Raw genomic sequence first — 26,059 nt, 5'->3', positions numbered from 1 at the left:
TATGCTTAACATAAGTCCGATCAGTGAGAAGAATTCTATCTCTTCGTCTGCCATGTTTGACTGAATGGCTTTGTTTGGGTAAATGACTCATGTTCGCCCGCCGCACTGCCCCCCCCCCCCAAGACATCTGGAACTTTTCCCTGCTGTGTGAAGGCAGCTGAAACCGGACTGAATTGTCCGCACATATTCCAGAATGTCCATCTGAAAAGGGTTTTAGTTTCTCTGGCAGTGCCTTTGCTCTTTTGCCTTGTGGAGCTGTCTGCTTGGAGGGGAAAAGAGCAGAAGAATACGGGTGGAGTTAAATGGTTGCATCTTTACTTATTCAGCATTTTTTTTCTTTTTGCATCTGGTGACACAAATACAACCACTGTAACCTGTTACATTCAATAAAGCTTATTGAGCACAAATTGTTCACCCCTTCTAAATGCATGCATGCGTTCAGATTGAACTATCACCTTGTTGATGCGAAAATTGACCGTTTGTGTTTTAAAGTGTACTCACAACATTTCAAATAAGAGACCACAAGAGAAAACAGAAACAAGAGCTCTTTAGACAAGTGAACACTATAAATGAGGGATTTTATATTTATGCCACATGTTGAGATTTCTCAAAACATGTGGTGGGTGTTAGTGTCCAAAGACTTGTGTTTGTGGTCGTAGGTTGGCTGTTTTACCTTGTTTTGATTAAATTTGATCCATTTAAAAATAAAAGCTCCATTTATCTCTGCATGCTTTCTGGTTAGGAGATGCTTATGAGTCCGACGGAGCCTCGCTGCACGTGTGTAAGAATATGTTTAGAAACTCACCTCAGATTATTCCCAGCCCTGCAGAAGGGGGGATACTGCACCCTGGGACATTGTGGAAATGATTACACACATGCTTAATACAACATGTGCTATATCTTCATTACTGTTTCAAATATATTCATCTGGAGTCATTGGGGCTGGAGGGAATACGGGCGTTTTAATGACATGTTTTAACGAAAGGTGGGTTTGTCTGACCCGGCTGCATCAGACGGTCTTGCTCCGGTAGGTTTTTTGGTCCAAGTACAGTGGTGTAATAAATGGCTTTGATTACATGTTTGAAACATGAGCTGGAAGTACGCTGATTTTCAAACCCATTTCATAGGATTTTTTTTTCCTTGAATTACTGGCCTCTTTTTCTATGAGTCTCCATCAGCATTTCACAGCTGCAGTGGTTACTTGCTTCAGTAAATTAATCACATTATAAACTGTATTTTTTTCCTTTATATCGTGGAATGTGTCTTGTTTTAGTTTCACACTAGGCTTTGTTCAGCTTACCTCTTGTGACTTTTGAAGACTTTTAGTAAAGCACCCATAAGGAGTCTCTGTCTTTAAAGAGACACAAATCAACTTTTTCTTATTTTTAAATCATTTTCTTGAGCCGCTGTGTGCTTTCATGATAACGAAAGGCCACTCAGCCCCATCTCCCCCTGTGGCCAGAATATTCTACATGCAATGCCAGAGTTGCTTGTGTTGTGTCGAAAAGAGCGTGTCTGCTGAAATTTGCATTCCCTGTCGAAACAACCTCAGATTGCAAATGAGTGATGAGGCTGTTTTTAATACAGTCAGAATGTGAACACGTTTCTAATCTGTGCTTCTCCTGAAAAGGTTTTGTTTTTACTACAAATGTGATTAAATGTTTTTAACACGTTTGGGGGGCTAATGGTTTAGTGAGTTTTATTTTTTTTTTGTGCTTAAACTATTTTGCTGTTGGTTTAAAAGAAGCATCAATGTGACCCATAAACAATCATTTTGTAAGGAAGCACGCAGATGACAAACATGTTAATAGTACATTTTAGGGCTGGGATATTAATTGAAAAGTTATCATTATCGAAATTTCGGACTCTTATCGAGATAATTTTCCCCATGTCAATAAATTTGATAATGAAAACATAAAAAGATGCTGTAGGTTGGCAACGTTCCTTTGAGAAGCTGTACCACCTTGAGTCACGTAACATAATACATGTGACGGCCCCATCTAGTGGACCACTTTTATTCCTGCGTATTCCTGTAGTTATCGTCCATTTATCATCATCAAGGTGAAATCCTAAATAGGTTGTGAAATTTATTTAAGCCCTGTCGCCAGGCCCTTGTACATTTATTTAGAAGTTACCTGGCTACTCCGCCTTTCCTCAACAGTGGATGCAAATTTCAAGAGGCATGCTACTTTTGGCTCGACACCTGTCCAATCTGTTTGATTTGAAAAAAAAAATGGATTTGACATACTGGCACTGTGGTCTGATGCAGCACGTTTCCTGCATGTTTTAGATCAACTGAGTTTTTTATTTAAGGATGAACCGCTCCTGTGGACACTAATGAAGGCTGAGGAGACATTTCAGCTGTTAGATTAACATCAAACACACAGCGAGAAGACAAGTTTTGCATTTGCTTCTACTAAATGGACACTAGGAGGTGCTAAAACAAGCCAAAACTGCCTAGTTTTTCTTTAAAGGGGCATTATGGAAGTTTGACAGTCAAAACATGTATATAAATAATAAATTTCTTCTTCATACATTCTCCTTCAATGCCCTGGTCCTGGAGAATGAGCCCTGGCATTTTTACTGTGATTGCCTGTTTTTCTGTAAAATCACAGAAAAAGAGAGATGCTCGGGTCGAGCAGGCTGCTTCATGTGCGTTCACGCCATCGACATATAAATATTGGACGATGGGTTTCCATAGGCTCCAATAACACATTTTTGAGGAGAAATGGGAGGTGGCCACCACCGCCATTTTGACCGTGTCACAGGTTCCGTCAAGCCCAGACAATTCCACAAAAGGGAAGAGAGGTGGAGCTGAGAGTGGGGCTGTAAGGCTGGGATCAACTGACGACACCCGGTCAAACTAGCTACAAGCTAACCTGAAGCTAACCCAAAGCTAACGTGGAGGTGGGAACTAAGCTAACAGAGGTAGCAACCTAGCTACAACCGGAGTTAACTGTGCACAACACCAGAGCTTCTGAGTCAGATATACGCCGGGCTGACCGCTGGGTAAAACCGGGTGGAACACAGAGATCTCCGAGACCTCCACAAGCCGGCAGCCGCACAGCAGACAAGCGCCGCTGCGATCTGAGATGTGCAGAGCTGCCGCTGGGGAGAACCGGGTGGAAAGGTTTCCATCCCAGAGCTCCACAAGCCGGTAGCCCACGCAGCAGACAGAAGCCGTGATCAGACAGAGATGCGCTGAGCTGCGGGGAGGGGAGAACAGGTGGAAAACATCGGTCTCCGAGAGCTCTACAAGCCGATAGTCGGAACCCAGCTCCACCAGCATGTTATATTTCAACCCATTTTCTAAAGTGCAGCATTATGTTAAATGCACTGGGTTTTACCCTATTACATTTAAATTTCTTGGTTAAACAGTACATGTTAAAATCTAAGCTCAGCTCGGCAGTGACCTAAAATACATAAATATAATTTTACTTAGCGAAAAAAATGAAGTGGAGACTCCTTGGGCGCTCTATTAGTGCAATTAATGCCACAGCAAGTCATTTTGTCCAACAATTGCACAAATAATATCCAAAACAGAATACACAAACACAGAGACTCAAAATCCCGGAGCAGTTTCCAGGCCAGACCGAGGCTCTACTGAGGCCTTTCCACGGAGCTAGCTCTGTGGTCACGTGGGTCTGATGCTCATTAATTATACAGAATTTTAGGCTTTTAATACACTTAAACAGAAGGGTGAGAAAAAAATTCACCCCCACTCAGAGTTGTCATGAGTGTAAACTAGATAATTTAAACCAAAACTGTGTTTTGGAACCAGGCTGTAAACATGTTTATTTCTGCTGTGAAATTGGTATTTTTAACATGGGAGTCGATGAGGATTTGCTCGTTTCTGACACCAGCCCCCAGCGGATGAGGGTGGAACTGCAATTTTGGTACTTCCGGGATTGCTTCAATTTTTGAGCCGCATTGTGGGGGCTTGGTTAAACTAGGTGATGTTTTTTCTTCTTGGGAGGGGCTCCACTGGGGGGTCCCGCAGGGATCGATCTTTGGTCCTCGTTTGTTTGCCATTTATTTGATCTCTGGGGTCAATCTTTCGTAAAAATTGCCTCGTGTTCCATCTCTATGCCGACGATTGTCAGATTTACTCTCCATTGTGGGGGCCTGGTTTACGCTCAGGCATAGCCTGTAGCATTTGCTATCCATAGCTTTAGCAGCAGAGAGAGAGAGGTAGTGCCAACTCGGCGACTGTTGCTGTTCCTAACGCCAAGTGACAAATTTCGCTACATTTCTAAGGACCTTAGCTACTTTCTTCTAGATATTTCCTGCAAATTAGCAACAAAATAGCCATTTTCGCTCCGAACCGTTCTTTGGATTGACGTTGTTTCAGCTGTCATCAAGGATATAAATGTTACAGATACAAAGAACGTCACTGGCGCTTTAGCTCACTTAGTGAGATGTCTGACTCTCATGTAGGAGACCTGGTTTCGATTCCGGGTGTGAATAAAGTTTGTTATTTGGAGTTTTTTTTACATTAATGACAATTTTTTCACACTAATAAGATGCCCAAATTTTTATTTGAGACTCGCCGAAAGGCATTGAATTCACGGATAAAAAAGATGTGGGTTCAACTTTCATTTCGGAACTATTTTTCAAGCAAGGGAAGGGAATGATCTGAGGAGGACTGACCCATCATAAACGTTTGTCGGCTGTGCTGAAGAGAAAGGTGCGGAACCAAATTATTTAATTAATTAGCTGCGTGTTGTCCCCTGGGTCACCCCCCCCCCCCACACACACACACACACACACACACACACACTACACGTTCGACCGGCCGACAAGAAAGTGCAGCTGCAGAGACAGAGGCACATTATTTTTATTAATTTGCTGTGTTCTTCTGTCCTCCGGGACACACAAACACACACACACACACACACACACACACACACACACACACACATACACGGGACTGTCTCAGCTGTTATTTTTGTTAAGGAGTGTGCACGTACAGCATGCGCATCTCATGCACGAGCCTGCTATTTAAGCTGCCATTACACTTTTGGCCTGAGGGTGCAATCGCGAGCATAAAAACTCAAAAGTCCGAAAAGTCCCTTTAATTGGTGCAAAAATAGTTTTCGACGTCCACTAACAATAAGAGACAAGTGGTTTTTGATTTTAAAAATTTCCTTATTTTACACTAGATTCTCTTGACAGAACAGCTGTTCAACGATTATTTGAGGATTGGATTGTCATGTTGAGACCCAATGGGTCCCCATGTGTCACAGTAAATTTGCAGGAAGTTGGGATTATCACTTGTAAAAGTTTCATGCTTTTTTAAAAATATAATCAACATTATTCCTCGTGTTTTTGTTTTCCCAAATGTCCTCATTATGCAAATGATTCTGCTCACCACATGGGACTAGCAGAGTGACTTAAATCATCCACACCATCTGGTTGTCCTTGAACACATCTTCAAATGTAGCTCTGCAGAGGAAGTGCTGCATTCCCTGCAACTAAACTGGTGACAAAATCTTTAGAAAGTGTGTTAATTATTTTTTACAAAGGACATTTCTAACATCTGTTTACCTTCAGCAGGAGTTTCTGTCAGAAAACTTCTTCAGATGCTAGTTTTGGGGTTGACCCACTTTGGAATCTTATTAGGCTGTAATTTGTTTTTATGTTTTTGCTCTTTTTAAAATGCTGAAAATGCCATCAGAAGGATTTATGTTGTCGTTAGTTTTTTCTTTCAGCTTTGATCAAAGCTGAAAGAAAAAACTTTCTCCTTCAGAAACAGGGTTTTCAGACCTTGAACAACAAGCAGCTCTGTTTCATTTCTTTCTCGCACTCATAACATCGGAAATTGAATCCTAAAAAAAATCTACCTACCATCTACCTCAAGGCAAACATTGTCAATTGCTGCATTAATTGACAAATTGCTCCAGTTTTGTGTGATAAAGTGTCACCTATAAATTCTGCATCACCTTGGACCAGTTCTGATAGCTTCTTTCCGACCTTTCAACGCTTTTGACAGAATCTGCTGGAGAAGTCTGCAGAGAGGGAGACTCGCCAAGAGTACGCCCTGGCCATGATTCAGTGCAAGGTGCTGAAGCAGCTGGAAAATCTTGAGCAGCAGAAGTACGACGATGAGGACATCACTGATGACATCAAGTTCCTGCTGGAGCGGCTGGGAGAGAGCGTCCAGGATCTCAGGTACTCACTGGACCTCAACATATGAACTTATATGACATATTTTGAGGAGGAATCGTTCAGCATATTTAAACATTCTTAAGAACTGAGGACTCTGTGCTTTTGTGTATAAATACTTCATTAAATAGTGAATGCTGATATGATTACATGAATGTGTCCCTTTTAACTTCTCTCTTCAGGATTAGATAAAAGTATCTTCTGCATTTTTAAAATAATGAACAGAAGACCTCCCTCTTTATTAATTTGGTTTTGTTCCAACAGCTCGTTCGACGAGTATAGCTCAGAGCTCAAGTCCGGCCGCCTGGAGTGGAGTCCTGTGCACAAATCTGAGAAGTTCTGGCGTGAAAACGCCATCAGGCTGAACGAGAAGAACTATGAGCTCCTCAAGTAAGATATAGGCTGTTGTGCAGTGTTCATTTCCTCTTTGGCCTTTGAAAACTTGATTTATTACTACCTCGACACTTTAGCAAGAACAGAACAACAATGCTGCTGAAAGCAGTGGCTTGAGTCACTGAAGGACTCAAATTAGGCTTCGCTGCAGGCTGATGGGAGATACTGGCAGGAAAAGAAACCATTTCTGTACGTTTTTACATTATAGTGCGAATTTCCCAGAGCGGATTGTCTTGATTGTCAAGAGCTTTGATGTCTTCGCTGCTGCTATAAACTCTAAACTCTTCCACGTCTTTACATTTGAGGGATTGAAATTAGGTTTTGCATGTTTGATTATTTCAGTATCACATTCATGACAAAACGGGTATAATTTACATCATGTGATGAAATGATGTAAATTATGTTGTGATGCATTTACATTCCAATAATTTATCAGTGGACGTTGTATTGTGCAGAGGGTTGTTTCAATAGATTCACAATGTCCGGTAACAATGGATTATAGAAAGTTAAAGGTGGTCCCTGGTGTTAACAATTGCTGCAAGCTGCAGTTGCAGAAAAAATGTTTTGGGTTCTTGTTCATATATGTCATTTTCCTACAATTTGTGAGGATGCATCACCCCTAATCTCCTGTCGATTAGAATTTTCCAATTGAGTCTAATCTTTTATTTAGATACTATAACCACATGTATCAGCTAGATTTTGATCAAATCTTAGATGGAAACTAGTCCACAGTCATTCAGCGTGTTCCTCATCCACAAATTCTGAAGACACCTGTGCCCGACGGGAATCTGACTTTGCATCATGGCTGGTCTGTGTTATTTGAGAATTTAACAGATCATGCTCTCTGGAGGGAACGAGTTCTCCGTGGGTGGGGGTGGGGGGTCCGAGACCGCTCGAGACCTTAATAGTAATTTTAAGTCATTGGTAGTGTAACAATTTCCCCCAGCTGCCATATGCATGCTGTAACACCGAACTGACACACCCCCTGAGTATTTAGTTAGTGTTAAAGCCCTCGGGGGGAGAGACAACAGGAAGAAAACCAGCAGCTGTGTGAACTTGGTAAACGAAAACACTCGGCAGAGTGCAAATTCTGCAATGCTCTGCTCACCGAAACAGCTGGAATGACGTCAACTTTTTACCGTCACCTCGAAAGGAAGCACAAAGACAGGTAAGCTAACAGTTACCATACAGTGTTTAATATTAATGAGACATATAAAAAGACTTGGTAAATTTCAACTATCCCATATAGAGACAATAAGTGAAAAATAAGCTTAACTTTTTCTTTCCATTGTCGTTTCAGGCAAATAGACATGAATACGTAGACGCCCCATTGGGGGCTGGAGAACATAAGGATGTCACCGCCATATTTGGTGGGTCTCCACACACTCCAAACTCTACTAAGGTTACCCAGGATTTATTGTTGTGGACGCAACAAACATTACATACATTTTCTTTGTGTACAGAGGTTAACATAATTTTTAGTTGTTCGAGAGGAAGAAGAAGAAAAGATCTTTTTTATAGCGCCTCAAGATAAAAATCACGAGGTGCTTCACAAAAACAAAAAATGTAAAAAAAGAATTTAGAAAATGATTAAAAATATATTTAAAATGAGCAATAAAAAAGTTGACAATTGTGATTAAAAATGTAAAGAAAGAGAGAGAGTGAATAGGAAAGAGGGAAATCAGTGGATCCTGAGGAAGGTGGAATAGGTGGGGAGAGCAGAATAAAGAGAGTGGTGAAGAAGGTTACACCAAAACCAGCTTGAACAAGTGAGTCTTCAGCTGCGTTTTAAAGGAGACCACTGAGTCCACTGATCTCAGGCTCAGGGGGAGAGAGTTCCAGAGTCTGGGGGCCACAGCAGCAAATGATCTGTCACCTTTGGTCTTTAGCCTGGTGTGCTGCACAACCAGTAGGCTTTGATCACTGGACCTCAGGGACCTGCTGGGGGTGTAGGGACTGAGAAGATCACCGATGTAAGATGGTGCTTGTCCATGTAAGGCCCTATAGACCAGAACCAGGATCTTGAAATGAACCCTGAAGTTGACTGGCAGCCAGTGAAGCTGGAGGAGAAGCGGGGTGATGTGGGTGTGTTTGGAGGTTAAGCACCTTCCTCAGTAGAAATAAATGCACTGGGGGCAAATGGAAACCCATCTAAAATGGCGGCCGGCTGCTACGGCTGCTTGGTTTGAAACTAATAACCCAGTCACTGACAATTAACTGCCTTTCATTTGTAAATATAGCCATCGTGTTTGGAATGTGCTTGATAGATGTCCTTTAAGCCGGGCGTACACTGTGCAACTTTTTCACTTTTTTGAGCCGATTTTCCACTCGTGCGAGAATCCACGAGATCGGGGCGAGTTTTGCGCTGAGCGTCGTGTAGTGTACAGGGGGTTACGAGAGGCAATTAACACCAAGTGACCAGCTACCGATCAGCAATCGTGAGCTCTCACGGACTTCTGGCGTGTTTGATATTTTGCTCGTTCCTCGTGAGGGTATCGCACAGTTGAAGTGGCGCTGCAAGCGGCTGCGACCCAAAACGTACCAGAACCGCTCACGGCGCATGCGCAATCCTGCATCAACACTTCTCGCCCGCTATTTCCCTAATAACACACGTTGTTCGTTTTTATTTCTGCACATTTTTTTTACTCACAAAGATTGTCAAGAAAGCGTGTTTGTCGTGTTCATGTCAAATGAAACTGATCACAAAACACAGATTTACTTTCTTTATTTCGTTTTCCTCATCCAACCCCCATAAATCCCTGTGTGTCCTCCTGCAGCACTCCTGAAGGACAACAGGAAAAACAAGACAAAACAGTCTGACGTGCTGAGTAAAAACTGCTATTTTTAGCATATTTTTAGGGCCGACATGTTGCTACCAGACGTACAGTGTGAGCAGTCAGGTCTCATCCGAGAACTGGGACGTACAGTGTGAGCAGTCAGGTCTCATCCGAGAACTGGGACGTACAGTGTGAGCACTTGACTCGTGAGATTTGCCCTGCGAGGAAGTCGTACAGTTTGAGCTGAAGCTGAGTGCTACGAGTGAAAAAGTCGCACAGTGTCCGCCCAGCTTTAGGCTTGCTTCCTCATGTGTTCTCTCTGTTGAATCTAGTTAGCTAGACTTGTCCACCCAACAGGATTTATGACAGACTTCTTTTGTGAAAGCTTTACATAAGCGTTTAAGTTGTGCATGCTTCATAGTCTATATTGGAAGAGTGTACAAAAACTTTTAAAGATAAGGGCCAAAATCACTGAGTGGAAAGTCTGGGGATGGAGTTTACTCACTTCTGATGTCATCAGCTGAGAGGGACAGGGAGAGACGAGTTGTGTGTGTGTGTGTGTGGGGGGGGGGGGGGGGTACAGTGAAGGTGAGAAGAGCTAAGCATGAGGGGAGTAGATGTAGGTGAGTCAACTCCGTTTAGGTTGTTTGCACATTCCACATCTCCCTCTATTCCAACACCTCTCTTGTTTCAGGCCCACATTTTTCCCTCTGCAATCTTAGATTTCTTGTTAATTGTGGTTTTAATGTCTTAGGTTAGGATTTATTGTTGGAAGCAACAAAATGTTCCTTTGTGAACAGAAGTTAATTTAATCAGTGATGCAGATTGTCTATATTGTTGCAATGGAAACAACAGAGATTAGCTGCCTTTCATTTGTAAAGAGAGCCATCATCTGCACTCCATCCATTGGAATGTGCCTGATGAGTGATGACTATTTTTTACTGCTCTCTTGGTGTTTGTTTCACCTCATTTTATTTTTCCCTGAATTTAAGGTTCCTGGACTACGAGGCAGATGCTATACAGCCAGCTATCCCATCCTTTGCCCAGAAAGTGGAAATCTACAGTCAACATTCCCCACAGCAGCAAGCAATCATTGAGACCATTATCAAAGATTTGATAAATGGGTGCTGTCTGCCGCTGCCCCTTGTGGAAAGTGAACATTTTAAACACTTTCTTGATCTTGATACGGTGGATTACAAGTACACACCAATCTCAAAAAGAACAATTACTGAGAAATATATACCAAGTTTTGAAAAACAAGTTAAGGAGACTGTTGTGGAGAAACTGAAGAAAACATCAGCAGTGTCCTTAACTACTGACATTTGGTCTGATCCCAGGCTTCAATCCTTCCTCGGAGTAACTGCTCATATGTGCAGCAAGTCAGGGGATTGCTATGTCCATGAATCCTACTTGTTGGACTGTAGATGTTTCTCAGGCGAACATAGTGGACCGTCTGAAGATCAGTTATATTTTTACAGACAATGCTGCTAATATGAAGTGTGCTTTTAAAGTTCACATGCCGCAACAGCAGTCAGATGACAGCGAGAGTGAGGAGGAAAACCGTGATGATGAGCACATCTGGGAAGACATGAATCCTGGGGAAGACACAGAGCCTACCTGGTTATCAGGTGAATGTCTTTCTTGTTTTGCTCACTCCCTGCAAGTAGTTATGAATGGCGGCATGAAGGAAGTTAAAGCCATTTCTCTCGCCATAGCCAAAACGTCACACTTTTCAACTCACAGCAGCTCACTGTTCAAAGACGAGCTTGAGGCTGCATTAGGCTTTTCTAAGACTATTCCAGCTGCAAACAACACTCGCTGGATTAGCACTTTCAAACAAGTGCAGGCCCTCACAGCTCTGGACCATAAAGCTCTGACAGAAATGTGTAGCAAGGATTATGAAGAAGTGGTATTCAGCACCCGTGAGTGGAACCAGCTCAAGGAACTGACTTCAATTCTTGCCCCATTCTCAGAGGCGACAGATCTGACAGAGGGAGAAAAGGCTGTTACCATTAGCATGGTGGTACCGACTGTTCTGGACCTGAACACTCATCTTCTGAAGATGGAGGAGACACAAATACAGTGTCGGCCTATAATAAAAGCCCTTCATCAGTCTTTGATGAAAAGATTCAGTGGAATCTTTGCCAAGACAGAACTGACCAAAGACAGTGGGGGGCAGAAACCGTTCAGCCACAATGCTTAACCCACAGTTTGGATTAAACTGGGTTGATCTGGATGTTTCAAATGGTAAATGATAAATGGCCTGTATTTGATATAGCGCCTTCTAGAGTCCTGGAACCCCTCAAGGCGCTTTACAACACAATCAGTCATTCACCCATTCACACACACATTCACACACTGGTGGGGATGAGCTACAATGTAGCCACAGCTGCCCTGAGGCACACTGACAGAGGCGAGGCTGCCTAGCACTGGCGCCACCGGTCCCTCCGACCACCACCAGCAGGCAACGTGGGTTAAGTGTCTTGCCCAAGGACACAACGACAGCGACAGACTGAGTGGGGCTCGAACCTGCAACTTTCCGATTACAGGGCGAGCACTTAACTCCTGTGCCACCGTCGCCCCATGGGCAAAATGAAACAATCTCCAAGACCTTCAGAGAAGACCTGAAGAAAAAACTCAGAGGTAGCATATATGGGTACATTTACATCAAGAGAACAAAACTGATTTTATTTCATTTAGCCTTGTACTGGTATTTATTAGATTTTAATTTCAAATTTTAAACCTCTGATACCGACTTTGTAATTCACCTTTAGGAAATAAGCTTGTTCTGAACAACTTATTGTTAAGTTAATTATTTCAAACCTGCAAACATTTTCACTACATGTCTTTCTATCGAATTGAGTCATTTTCTTCCATTTTGTTGTATTTTTCAGACACTTTGATCTCTGAGGTTGAAGACTTGATCGACAGTGAAGGTGAAGAATTTGGAGCCGCAACTGCAGCTAGTGATCCATCAACTGATTCACCTCCAGTGAAGCGCTCATGTCTTCTTTCTTGCTACAAAGCTCTCAAAAAGTGCAGCTCAAGCCAGGTTTCAAGCATCAGAACACAGACAAGCAAATACTTTGATGCCACACAGGACACTGACACTGATGATGCACTGGTCTTCTGGTACCAAAACCAAGTCAGATTACCACAACTTGGCACTGAAGGTTCTGTCAGTTCCTGCAACCTCTGCTCCAGTTGAGAGGGTTTTCATTAGAGGAGGCATCATCATGAGATCCCACCGTGCAAGTTTAGGTCACAGAATGCTGGAAGTCCTCTTGTTTCAAAAATGTAACCAAGCTCTCCTTAAATCTTAGCTTTCATGGAAAGAAACTGGACTTTCAGGTCGTCAGCAACAAGTTTTATCACATGATGTTCAGGCTTGGCATGACATACTTTTTAGTTCAATTATTGCTGATTTAATTAATGGTGTGATTTCATTATTTAATTAATGGTGTAATTCCATGCAGAAAAGACCAATTTGTTAACAAAAATAAAAAACAACTAAAAATATATATTTTTGTTTTATTATAATTTTTCTTTCATATAAATGGTCTTGTTGGTCTTGTCTCGGTCTCGGTGCCTCTGATCTTGTAAAGTCTTGATCTCGGGTAGTGTGGTCTTGACTACAACACTACGGTCGCTAGGTTAAAATCATTACGGTAAATGTTACCTGTGGAGCAGAAAGCATGCGACCTCGGCGTGACTCCTCAGACTTTGATGGCCCTTCAGTTAATTCCATGAGAGAAAGCAATGCTGATGCTAGTTTTTTCATCTGCTCGGGGTCCTGCGCTTGCCGATGATGTCATCATTACTACGGCAATACCGCTTGGCTAAAATATATTGCATCTCTTTTTTTATTCTGTTCTTTTACACGTTTTGGAAAGAGTTTAACAGTTTTGTTATTAAATGTGTGTTGCTTACTCTCTAAATGTTTTTGAACATGGTAATGTAACTTTCATAAGTCGTACATCCAGCCAGTCATCTTGTGTGACATCATCAACAGGTACAGGACCCCAAACTGTCTAGGAGAAAACATGGCATCGCCCAAAGATGCTAGACCCGCACCCTATGTACTTTAGATTCAACATTTATAGTTACATGTTATGAAGCCACCAATGTTTTTCAGCGACTTAACATCATTTTATTCATTTTCAGCATTTTGATGGATATTTCCAGAGATTAAAGGTAAAAACTACACATCGTCTCTAAGCCAGTTCTGTAACATTTAAAAAATGTTTTGATGAAAAAACTTAAATTCTTGAGTCTGATTTCAATCCTGCTCGCCTGTAACTTAAAAAAAACACGTCTCCTTCTATTCGTCATGAAAACTACGAATAACTTCCTCCTGAAAGCACTTGTGCTCGGTGGGGAGCTGTTACTCGATTGCCCTGCAGCCAGTCATGGCTGTGACAAAGTTGTAATTTAGAGCATTTACCTCATTTTGTCCTCCCTAAGCACTTGTTTTTTGGGAATTTTTCTAACAACAATGGCACCTTGTTTGGTAGGTTTTGTTTCCAATCGAGAGACTCGGACCACAAGAGATAAAAGAATCGATTTGTGTTCCTTCTCAGTCCAGTCACACACTCTGATGTGCTCATCTTTGTCTCATCACTGTCTGCTCTGTTATCTCAGCATCATCTGGGATTAAATTACCCCCATTTTGTTTGTCTTGTTTCTCCTGAATCTTGATTGCATTTCATCTTAATTTAAACTTTCTCAGAAAAGTGCCCACATCTGGGAATAACTAACTGTCCCTTCAGATATAACTGATGTTTTGTTTTTGTTTCTCTGAAAGCTAAAGAAGCTAAAAGAATAATTAAGACTAAAGTTACTATTTTAACCTACGTCCTTTCTGTGTCTTTTATTTAAAAGGATCTTGACCAGGCTGTTAGAGGTTTCCGATGACCCTCAAGTTATCGCAGTGGCAGCTCACGACGTTGGAGAATATGTGCGACATTATCCACGTGGTAAACGGTAAGGTTCTTTCCTTTCAAACTGTTCAAATCTCAGCCAAACCCGTCTGATTTGTCTGTTGTGAATTAGTTAAAACATGTCGTGTTTAAACAACCTTGCTGCAAAACCCCCAGAATAACGGGGTTTATTTTTAGTCTGTTATCAAGCCTGTGTAGAAAGAATCCATCACAACTACCCAGAAACACGAGTTAATATTCAATATTTCAATCAGAAAACACATTTTTATTCCCTAACTACATATGAGGCGAGAATGAATGTAAATGAATGGAAACCTGAAGCATTAAAGCAATCTGTAAAACCATAGTTATGTTCCTGTAGAATAATAAAAGCCTCAGACTTCATGTTTATGTCATAAAAATACAGAGGGAAATCAGAGTAGTATGATCTGAAGATGGCAACAAAAATAAACCTTCAGTCCTTAAACACACACGCACACACACAGGTGTTCTCATGGCAACGATCATCACATGAGAACACGAGTGAGTTATCAGCATGGATTAAGCGAAGGTCTGTTTACTTTGCCACACATTTAACAGACAAATGAAGAGAGATGTGTGCTTTTATTATGAAAGGTGAAGGCAACAAGTATATCTGTCTATTTTTGACAGGAATGGTTCATTTTCTTTAAAGCTCTCATTCACTGGTTTTTTCAACACATTTGCAGTGGTTTCTAGTGTAAATGGATGCCTTGTAGGTGATTTTTCTGTGAGAAAAAAGCTCTGGCGCTCCTGTTTCAGGAAATGTGAGTGAGTGAGTGAGTGAGTGAGTGAGTGAGTGAGTGAGATTTTGATTCTTACTGGATGCGGAAGCGCCATAAAATGGCCGTGAAACATACTATGCGATAATTGGCTGCTGTTATAGTGGACAGGTTCTTTCCCACCAGCAGAAAAGAAGAAGAAAATATCATTTCTATAGCGCCTCTCACACGAGGCGCTTCACGAAAACAAAAAATTAAAATGTAAAAATATAAAAAAGCATTTAGAAAATGTTTAAAAATATATGTAAAATGAGCAAAAATAAGCAATTGCGATTTAAAAGAAAAAATGTTAAGAAAGAGAGAGAGTGAACAGGAAAGAGGGAAATCAGTGGATCCTGAGGAAGGTGGAATAGGTGGGGAGAGCAGAATAAAGAGAGAGTGGTGAAGAAGGTCATACAAAAGCCAGCTTGAACAAGTGAGTCTTCAGCTGCTTTTTGAAGGAGTCCACTGATCTCAGGCTCAGGGGGAGAGAGTTCCAGAGTCTGGGGGCCACAGCAGCAAATGATCTGTCACCTTTGGTCTTTAGCCTGGTGCTGCACAACCATTAGGCTTTGATCACTGGACCTCAGGGACCTGCTGGGGGTGTAGGGACTAAGAAGATCCCCAATGTAAGATGGTGCTTGTCCATGTAAGGCCCTATAGACCAGAACCAGGATCTTGAAATGAACCTTGAAGTTGACTGGCAGCCAGTGAAGCTGGAGGAGAAGCGGGGTGATGTGGGTGTGTTTGGAGGACTTGGTCAGAAGCCGAGCACAGGCATTCTGAACCACCTGTAGACGGTTCAGGGAGGTTCTGCTCAGACACGTGAAAAGAGAGTTTCAGTAGTCTAAGCGTGAGGAGATGAAGGTGTGGATAACTGTCTCAAGTTCAGAGCGGGACAGAATGGGACTCAGCTTAGCAACATTCCTGAGATGGTAGAAGGAAGAGCGAAGAAGAGAACTGACATGAGAATCCAGGGTGAGTGTAACGTTTTGGATGCATCTCAGAAGCGAAGGGATGACATCATTGGGTTTCGAGTCAATTGTTGATAAACTACACTTCCAAAAGACGTCAAATTCTGCATGTTAGATTGGGCCAGACAGGAAGTCTAACAGGAAAGCAATGCAGAACACCTGGAAACTTTCAAAATAAAAGTGATATGCAACTGAATGTATGTCATTTCCTTTGAAACCCTTATAGCTGATGTAAGTAGAACATCAGAGCAATTCTCATGTGATTTTGTGACTGTGAGACCAGTGGTGTGGAACGCTTTCGCCCCGTTTCACATCTGAAAAGCTCTAAGTTGGCAATAAGCTTGCGGGTAAAACGCTGCTATTACGTTACACACCAATTTCACGTCCAGTGGAAAGAAGGGGTTACTCATTAGTTTTCATGATATGCAAACATCTCACTTCTGATTGGCTAACAGCAACGCTACTCTTCCATCACCTCCATTCGCTCTGAAACATTTATGACACAAGCCTGAAGGAGTTCTGCCATGTTGTGGAGCTGCTAATGCTAACAGTTAGCTCTGTCTAGCTGCTACGTGCTCTACTCTCTCCTGGATGCTAAAGCAAAAACAGCCTTCTGCAGCTGCAAGGTAATGTTGGTAAATCCATGAATTCCAATTTTACAGTGTGACGTAGATCTGCCTGGCTTTTTCTGACTCGAGCATTTCGTCTTTTGTTTTATTTTATTTTATTTTATATTATTTTATATTTTATTTTATTATTTTGTTTTGTTTTGTTTTGCAGGAAATACAGGAAATAAGGGTTGAAGTCTATTTTCACATCCAGCCAGCATGTGAAACTCCGAGTGACTAATTATATTCCAAAAGGAACCAGTCCATTTTTCTCAGTGAACCTCCGCTTTAAAAAACTGTACCGTAGTGTGATTTTCTCTTCTCCGTTTTGCCAAACTATACATTCGGTCAGATATTATGGAAAACATTAGATTTAACAAGTTGTTTAAATTGGCACACACATTCTACTTTTTATTTTGGTTCTTTTTGGTAGTTTTTGTTTTGATCATTTTTAGAAAAAATAACCACCCATCTAAGTAAAACTCCTGGAAGTCCAGCGGCTAAGAAAAAACGCGTGTGCAGGTCCTTTTCCACACCATTTACTCAGAGAGGTACCGGTAATTTGGTGAAAGTTGCAGTTCCACCTTTTCCTCTGCTGATCTGCATGTTTTTGATTTAGCTGTAATATATTTGGTGTTGGGTTTTGTGGAGGGAAAATGAGACCATCAATTTCCCCGTTGTACCTTCTGGGTGCTTTAGACAGGTGTTCCTCTGTCCTGGTTCATGCTGTGAGAGCACATCTCCAAGAGAAAAGCTCCTGCTGTGAAGTGTATGTGTGAACAGCAACTATGAAACAAAGAAAAAATGGAAAGGTCTAGTCCATAAGTTCACCTTTTGTCCTTAATGACTTCTATACAAAAACTTCCTCTGTTGGTCATCTTTTCATTAGGGTTTTTTTTTTTTTTTCATCCCTCTTTGGTCGACTGTCTACTTTGCTGAGATTTTCTCAATGTTTTTATTCTAAAGACACCAAAACTGGTCAACTATTTCCACTCTTTGCCTTGCAGAGTTCTAGACATGCTTTTAGAGGTGATACCTTGTGTTTTAGGAAAAGTGCATACAAGATGTTGATGCATTGCTATGTAAAACATTCAGATGTGTGCAAAATTAAAGATGCATCAGTTTTTACACAATTTGCACAAATAAAATGTGATTTATCAGATGAAAAACCTGCTAATAGATGAACTTTTGCAATAATCTGAATAAAATAAAGGAAGATTGAATCATTTAGTTTTACATTTTGAGTAAGGAAAAGCAAACTGAGGGATTATTTGTGTTTTTTCTGCCAATATCATGTGGTTTGGTCACAGTCTTATTTTTCAGTCTTCATTAGGTAACTAAACACCTGTGGGATCATGCAACAAAGCTGATATCTGCACATGCGCATAGTTTTTTATGCTTTTCTTATCCTGTTGAGATCTAATTCTTCATTTCCACAAACATTGTATAGCTCTGTTTTTCATTTCAGGACATCATGTCCTCTCACAAGGCTGCAGGCCCATTATAAGATGCACTGAATTTTTCTGTTGGACTGGATTAGATTACATGATGGATCATTGAATGGCCTGAAACATGAAAAATATCACGTGTGTTGTTTGTATCTATAAAATCTCTCCCTCTCCCCCTCTCTCTTCCTCTCCCATTATCTCCCATCTCAGGGTGATCGAGCAGCTGGGTGGAAAGCAGCTGGTGATGAATCACATGCACCACGAGGACCAGCTAGTTCGTTACAACGCCCTGCTTGCTGTGCAGAAGCTGATGGTCCATAACTGGTACGAACAAACCTGTAGCATCATTGATCATTTCTACAAGTGCCTAAACTTTTATCTAAACTAGAATTTCTGGTTTTTATTTGATGGAAATCTGCACACAAATGGCCCTCATGCATATTTTAATTTCTTCTGGCTGATTAGACATCTGCTTATGTTGGAGGTCAGAGATGTGTTTGAAGTGATTTAAGTGTGGCAAGGTGGAGAAACGAGGGCCCGGGCGGGATTCGATCCCCAGACTCCCGGGTGAGAGTCATACGCTCTAACCAGTCAGCCAAAGGGACATCCCCTTGGCCAAGTAGCCAGGGCGCATGATCAATCGGTACACTGTGACAGGACACTCACACTTTCACATAAGGTCAAGAAATGTGGAGATGCACAAAAGCTAAATGCAATTTTAAATGATTGCTGGTTGGTTCTTGCAGAAATCAGAGGAAGGTTTAATCTGACTTCTTACATAAAGGTGCAATATGTAGGAATGAAGTAAAAGTGACATCCTGTGGTCAGATTTGGTTACTGCAACCTCTTTGTCTCTTGTTCCGGGAGTTTCATGACTGTTGTCAGTTACAATAGATTCTAGATAACAAGCAAAGACGAGTCATACACAGTAAGTAGACAAATACATCGTCATAGCTGGTGCTAGCACTCTTGAGTGTTTTATGGTAGGGTGCATTTACTACAATTATTGCAGTAATATTCCTCTGGCATAAAGGAAGTGTGGTTGTATATTGCTGTTATTGTTCTTAATGACTGATTTAATGAAGTAAAATGGCACGATCGACTCGTTATTCACTTCACACACACACACATGTCACTGTAATATCAAGTTTTTGGTAGTTGGAAACGTAGCTTGAGATGTTTTTAGAGCTGACTTTTTGCTTCTATTTTACTGTTAGCATTGTTAGCTCAAGACTAGGTTCTAGACTTCTTTACCTGATACTAGAGTAGAGTAAAACAAAACAATGCTGTGGCTTCTTAGGGGTACAAGAAATAACTTCTAGGTCACTCTTGTTTAGGGCTGAAATGAATCATCAAATGATTCGATTTATCAAATTCCTCGATTCTTTTTTTTTTTTTACTGATTCAAAGGTTCGCTAAATGTGCGCACCACAGTCTCAACACATTTTACTGGTGCACAGTGTTGTAATCTAGGTTTAGTGGAGGAAAATAGAGGGACCTGCAAAGACGGAAACTATTGTAAATGGCAGAAAGGGTCCAAAGTTTGGGATCAAGAGTTAAACTATGGGTAGATTGGCTAATGCTAAGCTAGTGCTTGGCACGCTCACAAATCACAATCAAGTGGAGTTCAGAAAAAAAGGTGATGATTGTGAATGACTAAACTCCAGAAGCAGAAGGAAAGATCCCACCATCCTGTTTATTTGTGGATCTCTGCAGCAGTGTGGGGCAGAGCTGCTGCAGCAGCTACCTGGAGTCTGCTGTTGTTACTGAGCGTTAGCGAGTCTGATCCACACACAGCAATAGGACTGCGGCAAGCCGCTGTAGCATGTAATTCGCAAACGCTTCTGTATTTGAATACTATTTAGACTGGATTATGTTGCCAACCCATACATAATAACTAAAAAACATTACATTGTTACTAGTAGATATTAAATGTTAATATAGTTTCCAGTAGATTACTATTGAACATGTTACTGAAATAATTTAATTCTCCTGATCATATATGGATATATTTAGATATGTTTAGACTAAGATGAGTGATATTAAACTTAATATTTTAATTAAATGTAAGTCAAATTTTGTTCCATAAAATAATTATTAACTGTAAATATCAGGTGGGAAAGAGACCTAGACAACATCAATTTAAAACATATTGTTGATCTCTTTATAATTTTTTTTTTCATAATTTTAGCAGCAGACCACAGTCTTGTTTCACTTGAAACGTCGTCTAATAGAATACTCGATTAATCAATAGACAATTTGATAGAGTACTCAAATACTAATGTAGAGTTTGGTAAATTGAGTGCTTTAAGAGCTAAATAAATATATTACCTCTACTTTTGACCAATAAGCTGTGATACTCAATCTAAATATAGAATATCACCCTGCCTGGTCTTTATTCTACTTTAATCAGAATATTCTAGGATTCTTTATTTATTAGGGGATTGTAAACACTTTGTTTTGATTCAGAAAAGAGTCAGGTCTCTGGTGGACTCTTAAGGAGTCTAAACAATCTCAGCTTGTTCTGCAGGAACCATTTGCTTTATCAGCTTTGCAGGTGCGAAAAGATTTTGACGACGTGTCAAAAGCTTTGGTGGTTAAAGAGGGTTTTGCTTCAGGTGGCCGGTCTGAAGCTTTCTCTAGCACTGGGGGGAAGCCCCAGTAATCTGGTTTAATGTTCTCATGGTATGATCGTGTAGTCAACCAGAGGTTGACAAGTTTGAGGGATATTACCAAGAATCTCAGAAACACACGCCCTCTTTGACACCGGAGGCTCTGAACTGAGGTAAAGGTTATTTGTGTGTCATGGGATTTAACTTTACCTTACATTGTTCTTGTGTGAGTGCAATTGTTATGACCTGGTCAAATAAACATGCTGAAACATATTTCATTGAGCACAGATTCATGAAATATTTCATTATTTTATAATTATTAAATGTAGCAATAAACAAATGTTCATTTAATGATTATTTCACTTTATTAGTTGTGGAAGTTCATCTTTAATTTTAAAATCTTCTTTTCTTCTTTGAGCAAAGAGACTTAGATAAGAAGGGTGCTCTGTGAGGAGAGAATGTTTATTGTTATGATTTCACTATCTCTGTCAGAGCTGCAGGCTCTGAGCTCCAGCTGGTGGGATGAAGGCAGGCTGATTCAAAGGGAACACATGCAGTCTCGTGTCTCCTTTTTGACCAGATGTTGGATGGTCAAACAGTACCTAAAAACTGACCGTTGCTGGACGTTACACTAAAATACTCGATAGCTGCAGCCCTACTCTTGTTATTGGCTTTGTTTCTTCAAACAACTCTGGAGCTTTTTGCCAAAGCTGAATTACAAATTCCAGCGCTGCAGCGCTAGCTCACATTAGCAGTGTTAGCTCGCAGGAGACGCGACAACCCCACACTCACTGATGGTAAGCAGTAGCTATGTCCCTCCTTCCTTTATTTTGAAAGGAGACCCCCTCACCCCATCACCAGCTGACTGGGGATGTATTATGTTGCAGTATAACCTTCCATCCAACATGATTGAGACCATAGACAGTTTTGAGATTCATTGTAGAATTTTTACTTTATATAAATAAAGGACATGTTGCACCTTTAAGAGTCGGCACCTATCAGCGAGGAGTTAGATTTTCAGACTTATATGTTTCTCACAAACAGTATCTGAACAGCGTTTTTCCTTTGAGAAACTGTCTAAAACACGCAATAGCAACTGGTTTGGAAACTACTTGCTGTCTGCAAAGTGACCAGTAGTGGTTACCTCCAAACATTTACTAAACATGTTCAGTTAGGCTTAATTTGAGCCAAATATTTCACGTCTAAACCACAAAACCTACTGGAATATTGTGTTTTATGAGGAAATAGCTGTTGACTATATTCTTTTAATCCTTGTAGATTACAGATTTATTGAAAGAACGTTTTCTAAAATCTAAACTATATTTCCAAACATCTCCCTAAATCTTGAGGTTTTTCTGAAATAAACTCACATTCTGCTTAAGTCTTGCATTTCTCCAATAAAAAATCCAAAATAGCAATATTCTTTTATTCTTTTATTGGCATTAAAGATTTGTGAATCACGAAGACGACAACTAAAGATGTAAAGCTAAAATGGCAAATCGCCAACAGGCTGGCTTAAAACACTTTTCACAGCTGTTGAAAAGAAAAACAAAACGTTAATGTTCTAACATCGTACAAATATAAATATTGTGTGGAGATAAAAAAAATAACTAATAAAATTTATGACGTGGTTCTCTTGAACCCAAGTGTGACAGAACGAGAAACAGCCGGCTGCTACCACTTCAACTTTAAAACAAACTAGAGTCCCAAAACGAAACACACCATTTAAAGTCATGTAAAACAAAACATTTGCATGATAGCCGACGGGAGAGGTAAGAGTTCCATGGCCATGTTTGTGTTTATCAGATTTGCTATTGCAGCTTTAAGAAGGATAAAAAAACACAAACATGTTGAAAGTTCGATCAAATTGAGTTATTGTTCATTTGTTGTTGTTTATGGGGTCTTAAGGAAGAACTCTTTTTTCAAAATAGAAACAAAATCATCAGACAGACCTGATTTATGATCAAAAATGTTGCCAGTCTTGGACCACGTCAGATTAGATCAACACCTTTCATCATTTTCTTAAGTTCAACCGTTTATTTAATTATCAAACAGCAGTAACTCCTTCCAGATTTCCTTGGCTGGCCACTTGACTTTTGTGGTGTCGAGATTTCATTTCTCAGCTGGTGATCATCTGTTCAGATTTGGCAGCATCATGACTCTGAGCTCCAGGTGATCTATTTCACTTCAGCCTCATGAAAACTCCTTTTATATTTTCACAGTCTAGACACTCACAAAATGCTAGGAAATAAACAAGCGACTGATGGAAAGGTGTGTGTGTGTGTGTGTGCGTGTGTGTGTTGTGTGCGTGTGTGTGTGCGTGTGTGTGCCATTATTGAAAACATGCAGGTTCCCGAGCCTCTGTGTGCAACTTATCCATCTAAGTAATGTGCCCCGTAAACAACGTAATCACCAAAGTGAGGACATAAATTCATAAGCAGGAGCATAAAATGTTTTCTGTCTTGTTTTGGTTAACAAGAAGAAATGGATGTTTATTATCAGGACGTTGATTTAAAGAAAGGTGTGCATTCCCTGCTCAGTTCCATCAGTAAGGTATATATCTCCTTTTTATTATTTGCATCATAACACAGAAAAGCTTTGCATAAAGGAAGCTTTAGATAAAGAAAGAGTTACAGGATTTGGAGTAGAGTGCTGTCTCTTAGATGTTCCGATTTCTCACCTCTCGATCTGAGTCTGAGAACACAAAAGGAAAACCCATCCAAGTTATCCTAATTTATATATTTAGTTTTTTCTGTAGCTATTTGTTATTTCCTATATCTGCTACGAAGCGTTTTGTTGAGAAAGTACTTTGATAAAACATAAACGTGTTAAAAATGTGAATATAATTTAAATGTATTGCTGTTGCTTATATTTCAAATTATTTACATCCTCGTTATTGATTGATGTGCATTTTTGTGACGGAGCGGGCACGTGGCGCCATGGCTGCCAGGCTCACTGTTCTCTGCACAACACCTGTAGCTACTGCGGTCAGCTCAGGTGCTGCAGGCAGCTGAGAAAACCAGACGTTTTATTGTCTTTTGGATAATTTCTCTTCATTAGCATGTCTTTCACTGTCGGCAGGCTCAGTGTTTTTATCCGAGTTGACGCTGTGAACTTGTGCTGTTAATGGAGGTCGTTGAGCCTCTTTGGCGACGCCTGACAGGAAAAACTGAAAGCGAAAGTAGTCTGTTGCTCTACCTTTGCTGTCCGGTTTAAAATAACACCAAAATACAGAATGTAAAGACATCTCAGCTCTCTTGAGGATACATGTTAGCTCTGCATTAGCTTGCTAGCTAACAGCTGCATGCTATGGTGTCTGAAATCCCTGTCTGTCCTTAATTGAATGACTCTACGGTGTTGTTCATCCAAGAAACAAAGATTACTGATGTAGAGGAACTTGTTGAAAGTAAAACAAGCCATTGTTATTCTGTTTGAAAATCTCAGGATGAGTTTTAAAAAAAACCTCATATTTGTTGTTTTACAAGTTACAACCCGATCTTTTCCACCCGATTCCGACCCTTTGAAAATCACATCATCGGGCCCAGTTTCTGATCATGTGATCAGATTGGAGCAGCCCTACTATCATAGATTACCGTTTATATGACATCAGCGTACATTTTATCAACGAAAATGAACAAAAGATACAGAGATTACCATGGGTGAGATATTAACTCACCCACACCTCCTGTTGCCAACCCAAACTGAGAGGGCGACACGCCGCTCTGGCGCAGTGGTACAGTGGCTTTTGTGTTCTCATGATGAGTTTGAAGGAGAAAACAATCACAGCAATGCAAAGTTATTCACGCATACTCTCATTATTTAGCGTGCCGCTAATTAAGTCTATGTTTGTGGGGATATGTAATGTGACAGAGGGGGTGGATCATGTCTCAAAGTTGTGTTGTCACATAAAATGATCTACTGCCTACACTGATTGCCTCAGTGAAAACAAACGTATGAATGGTTCTTTGGAAGGAAGGAAATAAATGTCTGAGCTCCGTTTCAATGACGGTCTTTTATAGAGTCGAGATATTTTCAAAGCAGCTCACCTCAGCCCTGTCACCTTGAGTGGGTTGCCTTGTTGCCTTCATGAGGAGTTCTTCTTATCCCTATTTATCGAAGGCTCCTGCTGTCATGACAACAGCAGAGATGAATATGTGCACGGTTATGTGTCCATGCCCTTTAAGAGGCTTTGAAAAGTTATTCAATAAGGTCGGTCTAATTGACCTCATTGTGATTCTATAATAGCAAGACCATGAGTGAGAGAAACAAAAAAAATCTAAATTCACTTCTTTTTCAAAGTACTGCACTTCAACAGAATCAACAAAATTATTTCATAAAGGAGGTTTTTTTTTTTTTTGGGTAAACTAAGTTCTGGCAGAGAAACCAAATAAAAACCAGAAATGAAAAAACGGAATCAAGACAATTAAAAAAAAAAAGAAATATATATATTAAAAAAAAGTCATTTTAAATTTTGTTAAAGCAAATTTTACGTCCTTGACTATAAGTTTTAATATTACATTTCAGTTTTTTTCTTTGCCAAACAAGACAGCTGATTTAAATATGTTATAAAATCCATCAAAAAAAAGTAAATAAATATTTTTTATTTTCATTACAACAAATTTTACATCCAGGGAAATGTTAAAAGGTAAAAAAAATATCATGTTTGTGTTTTTTACCAAAATAAACCAATTTATATTAACATGTATAATACAACTTATGGAATAATATAAATATAACTAAATATAATAAGTCTTGCTGGCCTTTTTCTGAAGATTGCAGCTGTTTTCTAAGATGCAAATAAACTTTTAAATACTTTCTGCTGAGTATACTTTGTCTCCAAAGCTTAAACAGATCATTGTTTATGTTTCCATCTATTTTTTTAAAGGTGCATTATGTAGTAATGAAGTAAAATTGACATCCTGTGGTAAAATTCAGTTTCTGCAACCACTTTTATCAACTCTGGAGCTTTTTGCCGGCCGTCATCGAATTACAATTTTCGGCACTGCTGTATTAACTTGCCGTGTGTGTGTGTGTGTGTGTGTGTGTGTGTGTGTGTGTGTGTGTGTGTGTGTGTGTGTGTGCGTGCGTGCGTGCGTGCGTGCGTGCGTGCGTGCGTGCGTGCGTGCGTGCGTGCGATGAGTTGTTTCTGCCAGTTGAATCTCTTGGAACCCGCTCCAATTCTGCAGCTGTATCCTAGCAGTTTCTTCCAAAATGGGTACGTAAATAACCATGTTTTTCGGGGGTCGTACAGCTCCTTGTGTTTCTCAACTTTGAGCTTTAGCGCCTCATGATTTTTATCTTGAGAGGCGCTATAGAAATGATATTTTTTTCTTCTTCTTCTTCTTCTTCTTCTTCTTCTTCTT

The 26,059-nt window shown here is 40.4% G+C and overlaps 2 protein-coding genes across 6 annotated transcripts in view; both read left to right on the top strand.

Moving 5' to 3' along the window:
• The window catches only part of atp6v1h (ATPase H+ transporting V1 subunit H), a 55,641-nt gene that overhangs the window by 19,325 nt on the left and 10,257 nt on the right, over positions 1–26,059 (top strand). For both annotated transcript variants that reach the window (XM_015956591.3, XM_015956590.3), the window contains 4 exons: positions 5,993–6,171; positions 6,430–6,555; positions 14,217–14,318; positions 18,295–18,408. In XM_015956591.3, the coding sequence (XP_015812077.1) occupies positions 5,993–6,171; positions 6,430–6,555; positions 14,217–14,318; positions 18,295–18,408 (521 nt within the window). The remainder of the gene's footprint in view (positions 1–5,992; positions 6,172–6,429; positions 6,556–14,216; positions 14,319–18,294; positions 18,409–26,059) is intronic.
• LOC107383792 (uncharacterized) lies at positions 6,562–14,208 on the top strand. 4 transcript variants are annotated; one of them, XM_070541635.1, is made up of 3 exons: positions 6,562–7,726; positions 7,859–7,928; positions 10,328–14,208. In XM_070541635.1, exon 3 carries the CDS (start codon positions 10,729–10,731, stop codon positions 11,536–11,538), a length of 810 nt encoding a protein of 269 aa, XP_070397736.1. In that variant the 5' UTR covers positions 6,562–7,726; positions 7,859–7,928; positions 10,328–10,728; the 3' UTR covers positions 11,539–14,208. The 4 variants fall into 4 exon arrangements, 3 of the variants coding, with proteins under 3 accessions (XP_070397736.1, XP_054597626.1, XP_054597634.1); XM_054741651.2 differs by having other exon boundaries at positions 6,562–7,928; XR_001572794.3 differs by lacking the exons at positions 6,562–7,726; positions 7,859–7,928 and having other exon boundaries at positions 9,904–11,978; positions 12,230–14,208.

The sequence above is a fragment of the Nothobranchius furzeri genome, chromosome 11 (genome assembly GCF_043380555.1).
Source record: "Nothobranchius furzeri strain GRZ-AD chromosome 11, NfurGRZ-RIMD1, whole genome shotgun sequence".
Classification (NCBI taxonomy): Eukaryota; Metazoa; Chordata; class Actinopteri; order Cyprinodontiformes; family Nothobranchiidae; genus Nothobranchius; species Nothobranchius furzeri.
The sequence above is the reverse complement of the archived record's forward strand: the minus strand, read 5'-3'. Positions and strand labels throughout refer to the sequence as shown.